Source organism: Stomoxys calcitrans, chromosome 3 (assembly GCF_963082655.1).
Source record: "Stomoxys calcitrans chromosome 3, idStoCalc2.1, whole genome shotgun sequence".
In the NCBI taxonomy this organism is placed as follows: domain Eukaryota; kingdom Metazoa; phylum Arthropoda; class Insecta; order Diptera; family Muscidae; genus Stomoxys; species Stomoxys calcitrans.
Window position 1 is genome coordinate 116,934,541 of NC_081554.1, and position 13,496 is coordinate 116,948,036.

At 38.8% G+C, this 13,496-nt stretch overlaps 2 protein-coding genes across 3 annotated transcripts in view; both read left to right on the forward strand.

Annotated features, from left to right (window-relative positions):
* The window catches only part of LOC106083295 (plasmanylethanolamine desaturase 1), a 150,768-nt gene that overhangs the window by 66,808 nt on the left and 70,464 nt on the right, over positions 1-13,496 (forward strand). The gene's annotated exons all lie outside the window — the stretch shown is intronic.
* Positions 4,225-9,387, forward strand: LOC131996098 (uncharacterized). The gene is made up of 2 exons (XM_059365547.1): positions 4,225-7,510; positions 9,038-9,387. The coding sequence occupies exons 1-2, from the start codon at positions 4,225-4,227 to the stop codon at positions 9,385-9,387; spliced, it is 3,636 nt and encodes a 1,211-aa protein (XP_059221530.1).

The following is a 13,496-nucleotide window of genomic DNA, read 5'->3' on the forward strand; positions in this document are numbered from 1 at the left end:
TAAGTCAAAAGAAATAATTTGAATTAAATTTATTCTAAACAAAACATTTCAGTAGCATTTTTTTAAAATGACAAAATTTCACAATTATAATATTCTACAAATATAACATTTTGTAGAGGCCGGGGTCGCCTTAAAATTATTTTTCTTAAGAACAAAATTGTAATGAAATTCTTAGTAAAAACTTAATTTTAATGAAATTTTTTTAACCACATTTTAATGAAATTTTTCTAAAGACAAAATTTGTGTTTTTAACCTACGACTTTCCGAAATAGAAAACAAGCTCTTAACTAAAGTGAACCAGAAATTTGTTGAGATAGACAAAACTATTAGTGTCATAGAGGAATGAATGTTTTCAGGCTATTTGTAACGTTATGGAAATAAACACACCTCCATATTTCGCTTGCGTAATAATAACACTACATCCGATTTTATTATTGCTAAATTAACATCAGCATACGACAAAAACTATTTCCAAAAATGCTATGCTGGCTTTAGGAAACGTAATAAGGGCAAACTCCTCTTGACGCATATTGGGTTTGATTCCAACAATCCAATATACATCTATACAAGAATCTTACTGGCTACAATTACAAAATTCTGCAAGCCGCAAAAAAGCTCCGAATTCTGCAAGTCGCAAAAAAGCTCAGAATGCCATATTCTCAATGCGTGGTCTGGTCCTCATTAAAGTTACGCAGATTGATGATCCCATGCGAGTTGATGACTTTCGCCCATGTGATAATACTGAAAATATTTAACTCGTATATATTATATCTGCTCAACCTGCTTTACATTGTAAATCCATTCAATTTATGTTTCGTGAACATTATCGTTACAGTTACTGATCATTTTTTGCATCAACCAATTCCTTTTCTCATCAAACTAAGTCAAAACAAACATATTATAGCATTGCATGTCCTTTATCTCTTGATGCCTGTATCAGATGAAACGTATATTAATGGTTCCAAAAATAATTTAAAAAGCAATCAAAAATTTGGGCTACGCACTTGTCATTTTAATGCTCAAAGAGCTACTCACGGTGGTGTTGTAACCATCTACGTTAGAAATAACATTTCTTGCAAAATTTTAAGTCAATTATGCAGAGAAGATCGCATTGAGCACATTTTGACTGAAGTTACTCCGAATGGCAATAAACTATATTTGGCATGTATATACAGGCCCAATCAATACGTCGAGTATAATGAATTAATAGCGCTACTTGGGGATTTTAATGTATCGTATTCTGGTATCAAAATTGCTGGAGATTTAAACTGTAACTTACTTAAGCCAAATAGTTTTGAATCATCGCTACATTCCGTCGGCATATCTGGGGTAAATTCGAGTATACCAACGCATTATACCAACACCTGCAATACTTTATTAGACCTATTCATCGTCGATGAGGCTGATAAAGTATTGCTGTACGACTAATTGTCGGTTCCATGTTTTTTAAAACATGATCTAATTTTCTTGATTTATGAATTTGAGATGCGTATGGAGGTATCTACCGAGAAATATTATGACTTCAAACATATTAATATACCTCAGTAAGAATTGGATATCTCGAATATGGACTGGAACGAGATATATTACAAAACATGTGGAGACGACCAGCTCGCTTTTTTACAAAACAACATACCTTACTTTTTGATACACATGTTCAACTACGTGAATTTAGCACCAAGAGGAGGCAACCATGGTTCAGCGATAACATTGTTTATGTCAGAATGTTAACGCCATCTGCATGTGAAATGGTGTTATCAACATTTTGACCCGTTTATCTATAAAATAGAAGTTAGCTGCAATTCTTGAAATGTCAAGAATCTTTTCCGAAACAAGCATATCCAAGGCTTAAAATAAGATTGGATGCGCAATTAACTTCTTCTTGTTATCCCAACCTTCGATGAACTAACTCTGTTCGTTTAGACTAAGCTCTATAAATCCGTCCACCAAAGCAGTTTTGTTATTTATTGGTAAGAAAACATAAAATCCAAATAAAAGTATATTTGCTATTTCTGCAAATTTATTCCAATTGTGTATGTTTCTATTTCTTTCCAAAACGGCAACGAGGAATTTGCGGTCATATTCTGTGCCTAAAATTCACCAACAATTCGTCTTTCAGAGGGCCTAACTACACCATCCTAGGATTAATTCCAACCTTCAATACAGTCCACCAGACCGAATTTGTTCATGGTCCTTCGAACCGGATAAGGCAATCCCCGAAAGCGATTAATATTGAAGACCGTGATTCCAATGCCACCACTTCAAAGCTGCAGGTACGTTTGCATACAAGTTTTTGTAAAGTTCCAAATGTTAGGCAGTAAAATTATGAAATAGAACAAGTTGTTAATTAGCGTGCATTCGCTATAAGTTAGACACAGAAACCGATTTAAGGTTATGGATTCATTGCCATCAGATCGTACGTGGAAAACAACAACTAATATGAGTGAATAACCAGAGCATAGCCCGTCAATATTTCTACCGTCATTCCGAACTGTGTCCGTTGGGAAACAACATAAGACTATTTGTCGCAGGAATCTCCGTCATCATCTTATGCTTAGGTACAAGAATATTTCCATTGCGTTTCATTCCCATTGACTCCCACTCCAATCGCGAAACTGCAAGTTAAAGCGTACATGTGAAATTTATGCTAGAGAAGAATTTCATTTCTTTTCTACAATCATTTGCTTTTCGCATGTTCAAGTGATCAAATTTTGGCACAAGGCGCAGAATTGTTGAAGTGTTATTTCTAACTGTACGTTAAATCAATTTTTTTATGAGGAAGAAATATGACCGTGAAGGCTGGTGCCTGAAGTTTTATTGTATAGTGCATGTGCAGTAAGAAGGATCAATGATGTCACTAGTGGGATTATAGAGAAGACTACAAGAGGAGCCACGCCATAATTTTTAGTGATTGTTATCAGGTATGTTGTTCTTCAGTTCCAAATTTGATACAATACGATGAAAAGTGATATTTTTTTAAATGATATGCATGCATTTTAAATTCGTATTGAGATAAAGTGCTTGTAAACACTAATAAAGTGTATGAACTGGTTTCATCATAAAACTCAGACGAGAATATTTTCAGTGCGAATTTTCATTATTTTTTTTATTTGAAATCTTATATTAATCGAAGATAAAGTATCTTTGCTGTGAATTTTAACGCAGACGGACAAGTGTTTTCATTCGCCATTGATTTACTGTTTCAGAAATTCTACTGGTAACAACAAGTGTATACCCTCTAAAATAATTTCTATTCTGCGAGTTAGCCTTCTTTGACACTCATAGGCAAAGCATTACTTTTTTTGGCTGTGCTTCTGTCACCGCCTATTCTTTTGCTTAGTTACACATGAACGCATGCTACACATAAAAGCAACGTGCTTTACAAATTATATCTTTCCCCCTCGCCATTTCTGAATTTTGCCCTATTGTCATTTCAAGTTTTTTGTTGGGTGCTCTCTTTGATATTTCGCCCTGTTGAGAGTGATATTCTTAATGCTCTTCGCCTTAAGGCAATTTTGTTTCTATTTTTTTTTCGTACTCTCTCTTTGTATTTCGCTGAGAGTTATGTTATTCATTGCGCCTTAAGATTATGTTCCAGTTTTCGTTCACTCTCTTCAGTTCTGCTCCTACCAATGAGAGCGCATTTTATATTTCCACTTATTTTATAACAAGCATTACATTTTCCAGTCTGTTACATTCTTCTTGAGAATAGTTGAGAGTTTAACATTTTTGGACTGCGGGGAATTTACTTGCTATTAATGGTTTTAGTTCCGATTCCACTTGTTTCAACCTCTCTTCAGCTCACAGCAGTACCATTTTTTTTTTTTTTTTTTTGCTATTAATCCGCCTGGTCATCTGCATTCGAGAAGATACAATCTGTGGATTAGATTTATTTACGTTGCATCCATGGGATACATTTGTATATATTTTACATGGCATATTTATAACTGATGTTTTCATTAAGTTTATAAAGTTTTCGTTTACACTGCTATATAATTGATATTTTTCCAATTTTAATTTTAAGGAGAAAAGAGACAAATGAAGTAAATATATAAGTAAATATATACATACATATATTGATATTAATTTCTGCTTGAATTCCTCTCGCCTTTTACGTATCTCTGGTTTCTACGATCGACGATCAGATTGTGTTATTGGTTCTCCGACTGGCTTCATTATTTAATTTGATTGATACTTTATTTTCGAGACTACTCTCTTCCTACAATGACTTCCCTTTCCAATTTTATTTTGATTTCTGATGCGTTGATAGAGTTCAATGCAGATATTTGTGGCGAGACCCTATCCTCTTCAACAGTTCACTCTTTGGAGGTACACAAAGAGGAGTTAAGAAATCTATGGCTACGTGTTAGGCCAGTTTATGAGTCCAGTATGAGCGAGGTCTCAAGATCTGACGAAAATGCAAAGGTTGATATTGAGACGTTGAAAGCTCGATACCAGACTGCATACCAGACATATGTTTCCAGTATTTCTAGGATCTGCGAGCAGATTGAGCTCAAGAGGGCAATTTCGACAGCATCTTCCGCTCCAGTGGTGCAGAATTCCGACATAGGTCTCCATTCTAACGTTCATTTACCCCCTTGCGACATTGAGGCATTCTCCGGTGATTATTCCAGTTGGCCGTCATTTCGTGATTTATTCACCGCTCTTTATGTTCGGAATGCACGATTGTCTTCCGTGGAGAAGTTGTTTCACCTTAATAATAAGACTCGCGGTGAAGCACTGGAAATTGTTCGAAAGGCTCCACTTACGAATGAGGGGTTTGATGTCGCATGGGGGGCTTTACGAGCAAGATTTGAGAATAAGAGGCTGCTTATAAATACCCAGCTAAGGATTCTCTTTAGTCTTGAAAACGCTTCTGTCGAATCCAGTGATTCTATTAAGAGACTTCGAAGCGCCATTAATGGGGTTATATCTGCATTGAGGCTGTATGACGTTGATATTTCAAGTTGGGATCCTGTATTTGTGTATCATTGCAGCACGAGACTCTCAGAGACTACACTGTCACTGTGGGAACATTCGTTGCAGGATAAGAGGGAGATCCCCTCTTGGAATGAACTTGATTCATTTTTGACCAGCCGCTTTCAGACTTTAGAGACAGTATCCGATTTTAATAGGTCATTACCGTCCGCTAGTTCGAATGATAAGCCCAAGAATCAGGCCAAGAGTAACATTCCGAAACGTGTGGGCTCATATCAGAATAGTTTGGCTCCTCCAGTTTGCAAGCTTTGCCCAGATGAACGTCACACTATTCGATTGTGTCCACGCTTTATTTCTATGAATTATTCTGATCGATTGTCGTGTATAAAAAAGTACAAATTGTGCTTAAATTGCTTCTCGAAGGCTCATGGGGTTAGGGATTGCAAGAGTGCTTATAACTGTGGTGAGTGTCAGAGAAGACACAACACTCTTCTTCATAGAGATGTGCCTGAGCCGGTCCAAAATGCCCCTCCAGCCGAGGATCCCACCGTGGGGGACAATACATTGCAGGTTCAGTCTTGTGCCGCGACTCGCATTAACATGGTTCTCTTGGGAACGGTGGTAGTTAATATTGTCTATAATGACGAGATTTTCCCTGCACGGGCCTTGATAGATTCGGGTTCCGAGGCATCCTTCATCTCTGAGAAACTTTTTAATCAATTACGGTTACCCTCTAAATTCGCTTCCACCAAGATATTTGGTTTGAATGGGACTACTTCGGCTCAATCCAAAAGAATGTGTTCGTTGACCATCGGATCTCGATTTGATGCCGAGGTAGTCATTGAGGCAACGGCCATAGTTATTCCACATCTCACATCGGCTTTGCCCACTTTTGGTGTTGAACGGGGAATATTTTCATCACTTCCCGATTTGCGACTTGCTGACCCGGAGTTTTACAAGACCTCACATATAGATATGTTACTGGGTGCTGACTTGATTCCGTTTATCATGCTGGGTGGAGTTCGGCGTAACGTATGCGATTCACTTATAGCTCAGGAGACGGTGTTCGGATGGATTTTGACTGGCCCGGTCAAGTTGTCTCCGATTAGCTCCTTTAACGCCCGTGTCTCCTTTTTCAATGGGGCTTCCTTGGATAGGCAGATATCTAGGTTTTGGGAGGTGGAAGACCTTCCCAGACATAGAGAGATGAGTCCAGACGATTTCATATGCGAAGAGAATTACAAGAATACGACTAGAAGGGACTCCTCCGGACGTTATATTGTATCTCTTCCATTCAGAGAGGGGTTCCCCCACTCCCTTGGCTTGGGACACTCCCGAAAGTTGGCGGTAGCCCAGTTTCTTCGGAGTGAGAAGCGTCTTCTTGGAACGCCCGATGTTAAGGCTCAGTATGACGCTGTTGTTAATGAGTATCTTGAGCTGGGACATATGAGGGAGGTATGCCAGGATCCGGAATTAGGTTATTACCTTCCTCACCACGCGGTGTTTCGTCCAGAGAGTTCGTCTACGAAGATCCGAGTAGTGTTTAACGCTTCAAGCCCGACTAGCAATGGACGAAGCTTGAATGACGTTTTGCTCAGTGGGCCATCCTTGCAGCTCGATTTGACCCTGTTACTCCTACAGTGGCGTTTCTTCCGCTATGTTTTTAACTGTGACATCGAAAAGATGTACCGCCAAATTCTGGTGGATAATGAACACACACGCTTTCATAGGATTGTCTTTCGTGACTCGCCCTTGAATGCCATTAGAGAATACGAATTGAAGACAGTCACGTTTGGGGTCAATTGTGCTCCATATCTTGCGATACGCACGCTCCTGCAATTGGCTGAAGATGTGGGTGAGATCTATCCTATAGCCAGCCACATTTTGAGGACATGCATGTATGTCGATGACGTTTTGGCTGGCGCTCACGATATTGAGGAGGCTATGGAGGCTCAACGTCAACTGATAGGGGCACTTGAATCCGCAAAATTCTCCCTAAGAAAATGGACTTCGAATTCCGCTACCTTCCTACGAAACATTCCGAAGGAGCATCTTTTGAACGGAGACTTTCTTCAACTCGAGGATAGAAGCACTGCGAAGACTTTGGGAGTGCGCTGGAATGCCAAGTCCGATTCTTTTTATTTTTCCGTTGAGAGATTGAGTATTCCTTCCCATCCCACTAAACGGCAGGTCCTTTCGGAAATATCGAAGCTTTTCGACCCTGCGGGGTGGTTGTGTCCTTTTATTGTTTTGGCCAAGTTACTAATGCGGGACATTTGGGTTTCAGGAATTGACTGGGACGATAAGTTGTCCCCTTCACTTCTCGCGAAATGGCAGGACTTTTCCAATAATTATCCAAGTATAGAGCAGATTGTGATTCCACGTTGGATAGACTATTCTCCGGAGTTTGATGTCCAAATTCATGGGTTTTCCGACGCTTCCGAGAAAGCGTATGCCGCTGTGGTTTACATTCGTGTTGAATCACCATCCGGTGTGGTAACGACACATCTTCTGACGGCAAAATCTCGTGTATCTCCTCTCAAGACATTGTCGATTCCTAGATTGGAGCTTTGTGGGGCCGTTCTACTCGCTGAGACAATTTCTTCACTTGCAGGTCATATTCCAATTCAAGACTTTAAAGTCTTCTGCTGGACTGATTCGATGATAGTCCTTGCCTGGCTCAAGAAGCCGGCATTTCATTGGAAGACTTTTATTGCCAACCGAGTTTCGAAAATTTCTGAGCTTGTAAGTGTAGAGTATTGGTCTCATGTTGAATCCGGACAAAACCCAGCGGATATCGCCTCCCGCGGTTCAATCCCTTTGGATCTAATTCCCTCAGATTTATGGTGGTTTGGGCCTCCATGGTTAGTGACCTCGGCTAGTCTGTGGCCTCTTGAGTCTACTTTTTCCATAGACGAAGACATGCTGGAGGCAAAGGCTGTCGCATGTAACTTTTCTTATTTTCAAAACTACGATGACTTATTAGCGAGATTTTCTTCATTTCATCGAGCTTTGAGAGTATTTACTTATGTATTTCGTTTTGTATGCCGTACCAGGAGACAGACAACCTTTCAATCCGAACAGCTGGCTTTAGATTCTCGTGAGGTTAAACTTACACAAAACAAACTTATTTTGCTTTCTCAAAAGCTGGTATATCCGGAGGAATACAGATGCTTATCAAGAAAGGAAGTCATTAAAACGTCCAGTTCTTTATCCAACCTCAATCCATTTTTGGACACAAATGGCGTTTTAAGAGTTTGTGGTCGTCTTTCAAATTCGGGGAGTCTTTCTTATAACGAAAGATATCCTATCATCCTCCCATATAGTTGCACATTCTCTCGGTTATTACTGAAGTTTATTCATACCATTACTTTACACGGGCCGAATAGTTTAATGCTTCGTACGCTAAGGCTTTGTTTTTGGGTTCCTAGAGCAAAGAACCTCATTAAGACAGTAATTCATCAGTGCAAGATTTGCGCGATTTCCAAACAAAAATTGCAGGAGCAGTTAATGGCCGCACTTCCTCCTGAAAGGACAACCTTTTCACGTCCATTCACTTATACGGGCCTCGATTTCGCGGGACCGTTTGATATTAAGACTTATACTTGCAGATCCTGCATAATAACAAAAGGTTATGTTTGTGTGTTCGTGTGCTTCTCCACACGAGCTATTCATTTAGAAGCCACGAGCACTCTGTCCACCCCTGCCTTTTTGGCAAGTTTCCATAGATTCGTATCTCGTCGAGGTTGTCCACGATCACTATACTCTGACAACGGCAAAACATTTATTGGTGCCTCTAGAGAGTTAGCGAGGAATTTTCTGCAAGAGTCCCGAAGGTCTATATTATACCAATTTGCTCACCAGGAAATCGTTTGGCATTTTATTCCTCCCGGATCCCCACATATGGGTGGATTATGGGAAGCGGGAGTTAAGAGCTTCAAAGCCCATTTCCGAAAAATGGCTGGAAGTCACAAATATACTTACGAGGAGTTTTCCACTATTTTATCCAGAATAGAGGCTTGTTTGAATTCAAGACCCATTTCGCCAATGTCTGAAGATCCGAATGACCTATTGGCTCTCACTCCTGGTCATTTTTTAGTTGGAGGACCAATCCTATCCATTGCTGAAAACTCTGAATCCGAAACCAACTTATCCATTTTAAACCGTTGGCGTCGAGTAAAGGCAATTTCCCAGCAATTCAGCACTCGTTGGAAACATGAGTACTTAAAAGAGCTCCACAAAAGACAAAAATGGCAAAACCCCCAAAAGAATATTGACGTAGGTGCTCTGGTTGTTATTAGGGACGAAGCTCTGGCTCCTACCGAATGGAGATTAGGACGAGTCTCAAAGATTTACAAAGGCAAAGATGGTTTAGTCCGGGTGGCAGATGTTATCACTCAAAGGGGTACTATTACGCGGCCTTTGGTAAAACTTGTTCTACTTCCTTAATTACCCTATATTTTACATTCATGACCTTTCGCGTATCACATCATGTATTCATATTTCAGAATGCCGTCTACGAAAAAAAGATTAACAGAACCCACAAAAGATCGAATAATTGATAATAATTTTTTATGTCGCGTATGTAAAGGAAAGCATGCTCTTCGAGACTGTCGCAATTTTTTAAGTAAACCGGTTGATGGGCGAATGCGTTTGGTTTTACTTCACGGTTACTGTCCCAATTGTTTGGCCCATAAGCATTCTGCAGGCTCTTGTTTTACCAAAAAGGGCTGCAAAACCTGCGGAAGTAATCATCATACATTACTTCATATAAACGGTGAGCAAAGATCTCCGAAAGCCAGTAAGATTAAAGGAAGATCTGCTAATAAGAAAAATGATACCAGCAAGTCAGTCATTCCAAAGTCAGTTTCCATAACTTCAATAACGACACCAAATGGGGTTGCACTTTTCCCAACGACTGTGGTTACTGTTCAAGCCGAAGCAAACCAGACCCACGTAAGAGCTGTACTGGACACCTGTAGCTCCGTAAGCAAAATTTCTATGTCATTGGTAGAGGAATTGAAACTACCCACTATAAAATTTGGAAATGACACTATCTGTTCGGTTGTTATTCGATCTCGAAAATCTCCTTACGTTACTATTGAGGCAACCATGGAAGTCAACAATCGGATGTCTTTGAAGATCCCAGCCAGAGAAGTGAATTCTGCGATTAGGACTAGGCTGAATAACATTGTATTGGCAGACCCAAATTTTTTTAAGCCTAGCTCAGTGGCTATTGTCTTTGGGGCAGATTTATATTCAAAAATTGTTTTACCTGGATTGATTCCAAGCCATGATGGCTTACCAGTAGCAATGAACACTATCTTCGGGTGGGTTTTATCTGGGTCGTGCAATACCTCTGATGCATCATAATTTTTGTCTTTCTGTTACGAAATCGGCAAAGCCAATTTACACAATCTTGCTCCAAACCGAAATAAGATAGTTTCTCGATTTTTTAGAATCTTAAGACTTTATCACTACAATTTGGAACTAATTGTATGCAAACGTATCACATATTTTATAATTTGAATTAAATAGAATAAGAATTGTACTACATATGAATTTCTTAGATTAACTTTAAAATGAATTCCTTAAAAAAAAAAATTTTGCAATCCTTGCAAAGTGGGCCGGAAATGTTTATGTCAGAATGTTAACGCCATCTGCATGTGAAATGGTGTTATCAACATTTTGACCCGTTTATCTATAAAATAGAAGTTAGCTGCAATTCTTGAAATGTCAAGAATCTTTTCCGAAACAAGCATATCCAAGGCTTAAAATAAGATTGGATGCGCAATTAACTTCTTCTTGTTATCCCAACCTTCGATGAACTAACTCTGTTCGTTTAGACTAAGCTCTATAAATCCGTCCACCAAAGCAGTTTTGTTATTTATTGGTAAGAAAACATAAAATCCAAATAAAAGTATATTTGCTATTTCTGCAAATTTATTCCAATTGTGTATGTTTCTATTTCTTTCCAAAACGGCAACGAGGAATTTGCGGTCATATTCTGTGCCTAAAATTCACCAACAATTCGTCTTTCAGAGGGCCTAACTACACCATCCTAGGATTAATTCCAACCTTCAATACAGTCCACCAGACCGAATTTGTTCACATAAAAAAACTTATTGAAAACAGAGACAGACTGTATGCGAGCTGGAAACGTTACAAGATATCTTCGTTCCAAGAGGAATATACATGTGGGGAAACGAATTCAACGAGCAAATCTATTTTCTACGAAAACAGATTTAGCTCGGCAGCTTATTCACAAAAGAAATGGCAAATTATTCGGGAAATCGGTATAGGGAAATCAAACACTCGATACTGAAATTGATGTTGACGCACTGAATCAACAATTTGTGGAACTCAATTTGACTCCATCAAGCTTATCTAATTTCTCTGCCGCACGTTTAACACAACCAACCAGCCGTATCACATACGTTGAGCCTACCAACATGTTCGAATTTAACTGTTTCAGCATCGGAAGTCCTATCCTCCTGCCTTGCCGTCAAATCCAATGCTATGAGAACTGACATGTTGCATCCAAAATTCTTTAAACTTCTCCTACCATTCATTCTTCCACATGTTACATACATCTTCAATACAATAACAACAACAAGCACATTCCTTAATATATGGAAACACGCTAAGATTATTCCTGTTGTGAAACCTAATAAAGAATATAGGCCAATAGCGATACTACCTTTCTTATATAAAGTGTTTGAGAAAATTATCCACAAGCAGATAACCTATCATATTCATGACCAACACTTATTGTTTGACCGTCAGTCGGGATTTAGAGTTAACCACAGCTGTATCACAGCACTAATGGAATATCAGGAATAATTTAGATTTTAATAAATATTATCATCTTTTTGATTTTACTGAGGATAGATACTCATTAAAAAGAAACAAGTTATGGTTCCTTTCGCACTATAATTGAACTGAATATTGGAAACCATATTAGAAGTCATTGTGTAAAATTTTAGCCAAATCTAGTAAGAATTGCGCACTTTAGGGGCTGAAGAAGTAAATTAGGGAGATCGGTTTATAGGGGATCTGTATTAGGCTATAAACCGATTCATGCCATATTCGACACGTATGTTAGAGGTCATGAGAAGCCGTTGTACAAAATTTCAGCCAAACCAGATAATATTGTACTTGCGCCCTTTGGAGGCTCAAGAAGTCAAGATCCCATATCGGTTTATATGGAAGCTGTATCAGGTTCTGGACCGATTTGAACCATTCTTAATACAGTTGTTGGAAGTCATAACAAAACTCCTCATGCAAAATTTCAGTCAAATCGGATTATAATTTCGTCCTCTAGTGGCTCAAGAAGTAAAGACCCCAGATCGGTTTTTTGGCAGCTATATCAGGTTATGAACCGATTTGAACGGTTGTTGAAAGTCCTAACAAAACACGTCATGCAAATTTTCAGCCAAATCTGATAGAAATTTGCTCTCTCTAGACGCTCAAGAAGTCAAAACCTCAGATGGGTTTATATGACAGCTATATCAGGTTTTGGACCAATTTGAACCATACTCAGCATAGTTGTTGGAAGTCATAATAAAACACCTCATGCATTTCAGCCAAATCGGATAAGAATTGTGGCCTCTAGCGGCTCAAGAAGTTCCCAGATCCCAGATCGGATTGTATGGCAGCTTGGACCGATATAGCCCATTTACAATCCCAACCGACCTACACTAATAAGAAGTATTTGTGCAAAATTTCAAGCGGCTAGCTTTACTCCTTCGAAAGTTAGCGTGCTTTCGACAGACAGACAGACGGACGGACATGGCTAGTTCGACTTAAAATGTCATGACGATCAAGAATATATATACTTATATATATACCTTATGGGGTCTTAGACAAATATTTCGAGGAGTTACAGAATCATGAAATTAGTATACCCCCATCCTATGGTGGAGGGTATAAAAATTATGCTATACTTAAATCCTAGTTAAATATAAATATTGTTTGTATATATGTATATTTATATTAGTCTGTAAGGATATTGGCATCTGTAGACTTAAGAAGAAAAAAAAACACCTCGACTCCGGAGCCATTGCATTTCTTGTTGTTGGATCACTCGAAGGCCTTTCATGGGGTAAATCATTCTATACTCTGTTCAAAACTGAGGACACTGTTTCACTTTTCTGAGACTTCTGTTCGACTGATCCATTCATACATGAATCTCAGAACCTAATCTTTATTCCTCAAAGCTCGATTCTTGGACCCCTATTTTTCTCTATGTAAATACAGGATCTCCAGAATCATATAACACACTCTAATTTCCATGTTTATGCTGATGACGTTCAGGTATACTTAAGTAGCCCCAAATCTTCTTATATATAAAAATCAATTTGTGTTTGTTTGTTTGTGTGTTCCTTATAGACTCAAAAACGGCAGAACCGATTTTCTCACAGATGGCGCATAATGATCCCGTGATGAAAATAGAGTACTAAATTTTTTGATGTCTGAAGGGGGGGCGGACCCTCCCACTTACCCAAATTTTCAGAAACACCAGATTTCAAAGATGGGTGGTGCGATTTAACCGAAAT

Excerpts from the sequence above, each read along its gene's own strand:
- LOC131996098 (XM_059365547.1), top strand. The coding sequence starts at position 4,225 with ATGACTTCCCTTTCCAATTTTATTTTGATTTCTGATGCGTTGATAGAG. Across the intron at positions 7,511-9,037 it reads GATTCCTAGATTGGAGCTTT|TTGGAGGACCAATCCTATCC; the intron begins GTGGGGCCGTTC and ends GTCATTTTTTAG.